At 52.2% G+C, this 6,797-nt stretch overlaps 3 protein-coding genes across 3 annotated transcripts; 2 read left to right on the top strand and 1 right to left on the bottom strand.

The window, feature by feature from the left end:
• Nucleotides 1-309: 309 nt before the first annotated feature.
• Nucleotides 310-1,900, bottom strand: HMPREF1120_06409 (L-lactate dehydrogenase (cytochrome); the record flags this gene model as incomplete). The annotated part of the gene is made up of 4 exons (XM_009160611.1): nt 310-652; nt 707-951; nt 1,002-1,750; nt 1,804-1,900. The coding sequence occupies 4 exons, from the start codon at nt 1,898-1,900 to the stop codon at nt 310-312; spliced, it is 1,434 nt and encodes a 477-aa protein (XP_009158859.1).
• Nucleotides 1,901-2,489: 589 nt separating this feature from the next.
• Nucleotides 2,490-3,670, top strand: HMPREF1120_06408 (2-dehydropantoate 2-reductase; the record flags this gene model as incomplete). The annotated part of the gene is made up of 5 exons (XM_009160610.1): nt 2,490-2,530; nt 2,589-2,682; nt 2,736-2,790; nt 2,841-3,040; nt 3,098-3,670. The coding sequence occupies 5 exons, from the start codon at nt 2,490-2,492 to the stop codon at nt 3,668-3,670; spliced, it is 963 nt and encodes a 320-aa protein (XP_009158858.1).
• Nucleotides 3,671-4,796: 1,126 nt separating this feature from the next.
• On the top strand, nt 4,797-6,511 carry HMPREF1120_06407 (retrograde regulation protein 2; the record flags this gene model as incomplete). Its single annotated transcript, XM_009160609.1, has 4 exons — nt 4,797-5,021; nt 5,069-5,506; nt 5,558-6,035; nt 6,159-6,511. The coding sequence occupies 4 exons, from the start codon at nt 4,797-4,799 to the stop codon at nt 6,509-6,511; spliced, it is 1,494 nt and encodes a 497-aa protein (XP_009158857.1).
• Nucleotides 6,512-6,797: the final 286 nt, after the last annotated feature.

The raw sequence follows: 6,797 nt of genomic DNA, 5'->3' as shown, positions 1-6,797 counted from the left end.
GCTAGTACCAACTGGGAAAGATGAGAAATGATTACGCGCTACTCTACTTATGTACTAGTGTGACACTAACGAAAGATTGCCCAGAGGTGTTGTAGTATACCGTGAACAGTTCGCATGGGCTGGATCCTCCGGTCCTGAGATGCTCTGTTTGGAGCCAGCCATTTGGTTCTATCCACCGTGTCTCTCTCACAGCCTTCCTAAACCGGACGATTCGACTTGTCACCGGGGCGGACGTTGGCCTGGAATCAGAGCCTTATCACCGGTTATTAGTAAGAGAGCGGACTATTGGCCCCGACCGCATCAACGGTATCATAATTTGACAGAGCCAATGACTTCCTTCTCCAGCCGTTTGGCGTTGACCATCTCGGCCTTAATTTCCCTGATTTGACTTGCTCCTGCCAACGCCATGTTCCCTTCGAGCTCCTCCCTCAGGATTTGCACCATCCTTCTGAAACCGGCTTCGCCGTAACCACCAGTCAAACTGTACAGAAACGGTCTTCCCAAGCCGACAGCACGCGCCCCTAACGCGAGCGCTTTGAGGACATCAGTCCCACGGCGTATGCCCCCGTCCACGAAGATCTCCATTTTGCTGTTAATTAGGAAAGGTGCATACCTTCTGATTTCAAGGAGTGTGATCATGGGGGCTTGAGCTCTTGGCCAACGTCAGTTCCAGAACCATCCAGAGATATTCGATCAGTCCACTCACGTATCTTGCGAACGCCCTCCATGATTTGAGAGGACAATTCCTTCAACGCCATGTTCATAGGCAAGGACAGCGTCTTCAACGCTCTGAATGCCCTTCAACACCAGGGGTAGTTTCGTGACTCGTCGAATCCATGCGATATGATCCCAGCACAGCGTGGGATTGAGGAGTCCTGCGGAGCTCACCTTTGCCACACCGGCCTGCTGTTCTTTGAGCACAGCAACTTGATCTTGGTCACTGATTATTTCCTGAAATGTCTTAGCTTTGGAGTTGTGAACGTATATGTCCTGTTACCTACTTGAGCTTTCAAGCGGTCATCTCTTTCTCTTTTCCCCAGCACCGGTGAGTCGACCGTCAACCAGATGGCGCTGACACCGAGAGCTTCCACACGGCGGATTAATGCTTCCGCTTTCTCAGAGTCTCGATTTAAATATAGCTGGAAGAAAACAGGCTGCTTCTTGCTCACCCGGGCTGCAATGATTTTCTCGATGGACATGCTCGGATTGGTTGGTATCACCTGGATAATGCCTTCCTTACCTGCACCTGAGGCAAAATTGCATTCCGCATCGGGGTGTGCATACTTGGCAAGGCCTGACGGGGATACATAGATTGGCATGCTGCAGCTCTGTCCCAAGATGGTGGTCCTTGTGTCGACCGTGTCGACTTTCCGAAGCACGCGTGGTCGTAGAGTGAGCTTGCGAAAAGCTCGAGCTGCCTCGGTCTTACTGATCTCGTCGTCTGCCCCTGAGGCATAATAGGCCCATCCGTTGGGCGTCAGAGTTTTCTCGGCGACGGCTTCGAAGTCATTGACGCTGATCATCGAGCTAAGTGGTGGAACGTCATTTTTGCTTTTGTTCTTGGACGTGGTTCGTGACTGTGATGCGGACTTGGGAATGGTTTCAGCATCGACGACACCCTGAAATGCTGTCGGAGGAAGCGTCTCTGCAATCAGCTCCGGGCTATGCACGCTCTCGTACTCCTCTGTGGCATCTTGGCCAGCACAACGCAGAATGATATTTGCACCTCCCGGGTGTTGATCGAGGAAGTCTGCAGGTGACTCTATGAACCTGGAGCACATTGCCACGAGATGTCGGTCTTACCTGTGACATCGTAGACTCTCCCGTGCACAGCGATCCAGCAGGATTGCCGGGTGTTGTGTTTGGCCACTTCGGGGCCAGGTATTTTGGTTACCTTCATGTTTTGATCACAGCATCATTGCTTGTTGGTGCTATCTCAGAATCATCGTGGTGTCTTAGGTTGCGGTGGTGGCAGCCTTTCAGGAATCCACAAGCCAGACAGATAGTTGAGATCATCAGAGTTTCAACTGGAGATTAGACATATGAGCCGTGCGAGTGATCAGCCTGCCCGGCCACTTGTTGTGTCTCCACTGCCCCAAGTGACGAGATCCATCCTCCCACGCGAAAACATGGGGTACGGATTGATCGAACTACACCCCACGAAAATGGGGCAACACGCCGGCTATGATCCAGTTGCCTATGCCGACGTGTCGATCGGTGAAAACCCGCACACAGAAGCTCGGTAGGTTGGGGGTTTTGCTCGGACTTGATACACCGATTGTGCTAATAATAATATCGGGAAAACGCAAAATATTCAAACTTCGTGCTGGTGTCTTACTCAGCAAGTTAGGTTTGGTGGACGTGGTAGAGCGGCTGACGTCCAACAACACTCATACCCTCCAACACAACCCGAATCGCGTGAAAGCCAGTGGACAAATTACAATATACACGTCTTGCCCAACCACTCGTTCCTCGTCAGGATAGTCACAATGGCACAAGAGGTTAACGTCATGTTGTACGGCCTGGGAGCGTGAGTACTCACAGTAACCGCTTCACAAGCCCGGACCTGTCATACTAACGGAATATAGCATTGGATCTTTCTATGCCTTCATCTTGGATCGCTCCAAACGCGTGCGACTGACTGTTGTGGCCCGGTCTAACTATGAAGCGGTCAAGAAGGATGTCGGTGCAAATGATTCCACTATCACCGAGAACCCAGATCTGACAATTGACAGGGTCTACATATCAAGAGCCAGAACCACGGTGACCACGTCGTCCGGCCGGCCAAAGGTATGGTACACTAGTATCCTTTTACGACTCCATCTAACTAGGGATCCAAGTTGTCAAAACGCCCGCGGAAGCCGGAGAGACATATGACTATATCGTCTGCGCGCACAAAGCCATCGACAATGCATCGGTGCCAACACAGCTCGCTCCGGCCGTCGACGAGAAGACTTGCATTGTAATCATCCAGAATGGCGTGGGCAATGAGGATCCGTTTCGGAAGGCATTCCCGAAGAATCCTATTCTGAGCTGCGTGGTAGGTGGCCGTAAAATCATGCGCTTTGAGCATACGGCTGAACTTACACACTTCCAGACATGGGTCGGCGCCATCCAGAACACTCCCGGCGTCGTAAATCACACAAAGTCGGAAAATACTCAAATCGGTGTCTACCCCAATGAAGCATTGGACCCGGCTGTTGAGAAGTCCCGACTCGACGAGTTCACCTCTTTGTTGCGAGAGGGAGAGACGCCATTCACCGTCGAAGACAACATCCAGATCCAACGGTGGGAAAAGGTAGTTTGGAATGCCGCCTGGAACACTCTGACCACGCTAACCATGCTCGACACCCACGCCTGGCTCAAATCATCGCCTGATTCGATGCCCATGACTCGCAAGCTGATGCGGGAAGTCATTGACGTGGCACGAAAGTGCAATGTCCCCCTCCAGTATGAACTCATTGATCAGCTTATTGACAAGATTCTGGCCATGCCGCCCATTGGAAGCAGCATGCAGACCGACTGTAAAATGGGCAGGCCCATGGAAGTGGACGTCATCCTGGGAACTCCGGTACGGAAAGGGAGAGAGCTAGGGGTTGATATTCCCACACTGGAGGTGCTTCACACGCTGTTGGTCGCCATCAATACTCGATTCAAACCGAGTTTATAGCGGTCCTTGCGTGCGCCCCAAAATTTATAAAAGCATGAAGCCACTCATGAGCTATGTTTGTGTCTTGAGCTCCAACAAATATGTCTCCCTAACGCTTGCTTTCCGCAGCCTCCTTCTCGAGGCTATTCCTGGGGGGAATCGAGGATTTCGAGTGAGCCGTATAGGTCCAGGAAGCGACAAGGTCATGGAGGGCTAGAGGGGGTTAGCCCAAGAAGGACATCCTGTGTTGCACATTGCCTGGAGCACATTGAGAGCATTTCGTTCTGAGGACTTCAACTGCGCGCCTCCGTCTGGATCGAAAGTTGTTCGTGGTCGCGGAAAATGCGCTGCGCCGAATCAACACGTGACCAGACATCGTACATCACGTGGTTCGGGTTCTGGTGACTATTCAATCACGTGCCTTGGTACTTAGTTCTAGTAGTGGACTTCCCTTTGTTTTGGTCTGTCTTTCCTGCTTTCAGAAACAACACCGGTTGGCTCGATTGGCAGCGTCCCATGCGCTAGCTGTCTATCATTGCCAGTGGTATCCGCAAGCTACTGGACACTGAGTCGTTGATAACGCGGTCGACCGTACGATCCATCTCTGGCTCCGGTGGCAGGTCGAGACGCTATGTCAGATGCCTGGCACTTTTGCCGAACAATCATGCGCTTACGCGGTGGGTGGAATTGCTGGTCCAAACGAGATTACGCGGGAAACCCCATGCAAGCAGAGACCACTATACGTCTGTATAGTCAGCCGTCAGCGAGCGTTCAGCATCATCGAAGAATGATTTCTGTGGGGGTAAAATGCTACCTTACTATGCCCCAGAAAGGTAGATCCAATCCCCCAACCAACCCCTGTTCAGTCCTGGCTACACGAAGCACGATCCTGCGGGGATTATCAAAGCTCGATCCTGGCTATACCCCTTGCTACTATTGAATATGAGACACATGGCCGCTGGTGACCGCTCCCATGGACCGGCATCTAGTGTCACCGTACCGCGCAAAACCCCCATTTCCTCGACTATACCGTGGCCGGACATATATAAACCTGTATCTTGCTTAACCTCCCAAAACTGCTAGGGCTTACCGTCCACACGTTCTTAGTCCAGCTGCACCTTTTCCTTGCTACTCCTGAACCCCCGATATGGACCTGAAAGAGATACCGCGGGAGAGCACCTCCTCCACGGTCGAAGATGTCGGGGCGGAGAAAGTGCGCGTCCAGCATGCTCAAATTGTGATGCCCGAAAACCTCATGGGCCTCAATGAAGCCGAACTCAAGAAGCTCGGTCGAAAGGCTACCATCAAACTGGACTGTATCATCATGCCATGCGTGACCCTGATGTACATTCTCAACTATCTGGACCGACAGGTATGCCACCCACTTTGGTTTCAATTTCATTCCTAACCGTGGTGCAGAACATCGCCAGTGCAAAGTTGGCCGACATCACCCAAGACCTTGACCTTTCGGGTGTAGAATATCAGACATCGGTGTCGATCCTGTTCGCCGGATATATCTTGATGCAGGTCCCATCCAACATTGTTGTCGGAAAGATCCAGTATCCGGCCGTTTATATCTGTCTTGCCATGGCGACATGGGGTTTGATCTCGGCTCTGATGGCAGTGGTGCAGGGATTCGGAGGACTTCTGGCATGTCGGTTCATGCTCGGGTTCGTCGAGGCGGTGTTTTTCCCCGGAGCATTGTACTTTCTGTCCATGTTTTATTCGAGACAGCAATTCGCCCTTCGCACGGCCATTCTCTACTCCGGATCTCAGCTGGGCAATGCATTTGGCGGGCTTTTTGCCATTGGTATTTTGGAATTGGACGGAAGAAGAGGTCTTGAAGGATGGCGCTGGGTAGGTGAAGTGTCAAGATCATATCCGACTCGAAACTAACTGCTCTTACAGCTCTTCCTGATCGAGGGCGCCATCACAATCTTCCTGGCCATTGTGTTTGCTTTTATCCTGCCCAACTCCATCCACAAGCTCCGTGGATTTAGCTCACAAGAAAAAGCCTGGGTGGCATGGAACTTTGAGTCTGATCTCGGGCAACAAGACGACTCGAAAGAAGCCGGCGGTCGCAAGGGTCTAATGTTGGCCCTGATGGACCCCAAGATGTGGATGTTCATGGCTCTTCTCACTGTCATCTACATCTCGGCTGCGGTCAACAACTTCTTCCCCTCTGTGGTCGGCGGACTGGGTTACTCTCGAAACAAGACGTACGGACTAACGGCGCCTCCGTTTGTTCTGTGCGTGTTCTGCATGTTGCTCAACGGATTCCATTCGGACAAGAAGCAAGAACGGTACTTGCATATTGTCTGTCCATTGGCCATTACCGTGGTGGCCAATGTGATTGCCGTGTCGACGTTGAATATCGCCGCTCGATGTAAGTTTGACGGACAGGACTCCCAGTGTTTTCTGCTTTCGCCTCTCTTTCCCTTCCTTTCGCACCACCCCTCAACCCCTGTACTCCCCTAGTCTGTGTCACACCACTAACTGCAACCACCAGATGTCGCCATGATGCTCATGCCGGGGTCGTTCTACGCAGCCTCGGTCGTCGTGCTCTCCTGGATTACTGGCAGTTTGTCCCAGCCCGCGGTGAAACGGGCCGCGGCCATCGCCACGATCAATGCGGTCGCCAACACGCCCAACATCTGGACGTCGTACCTTTATCGCTCGTCTCCGCGATATATTCTAGCGTTTGCCGTCAACCTGGCCGCTGCGGTACTGGCCATTGTCATCGCCACCGTCATCAGGATCTACTTGCGGCGACTGAATGTGAAACTGGACCGCGGCGAGGACGTTGGCAGGAGTGGTCCGACGGAGGCTCAAAGACAGGCAGGGTTCAGGTACACATTGTAAATGGACAGTACACACTGTGATGAGGCACAGGGGACAGTATACTGTACACTTTACACTTGCCTACGGTGGTAGCCACTTACATTTCGTTGGCGGCATGATCATGGTGATGGCCATTGACAGTCATAGCCATCGACCCAGTGGCAGCACCTGGGTTATCTGTCAGTAAAGGAAATGTTCGAAACCAGTCCGGTACCAGTATTGTTATCGTTCCTGTTTCCCATCACTATATTCTATCAAACGAAGCCTCGTTCTCGGGGTGCAGCGCAACGCGGTGCGGCGGGAGCTA

Source organism: Exophiala dermatitidis (assembly GCF_000230625.1).
Source record: "Exophiala dermatitidis NIH/UT8656 unplaced genomic scaffold supercont1.5, whole genome shotgun sequence".
In the NCBI taxonomy this organism is placed as follows: domain Eukaryota; kingdom Fungi; phylum Ascomycota; class Eurotiomycetes; order Chaetothyriales; family Herpotrichiellaceae; genus Exophiala; species Exophiala dermatitidis.
The sequence above is the reverse complement of the archived record's forward strand: the minus strand, read 5'-3'. Positions and strand labels throughout refer to the sequence as shown.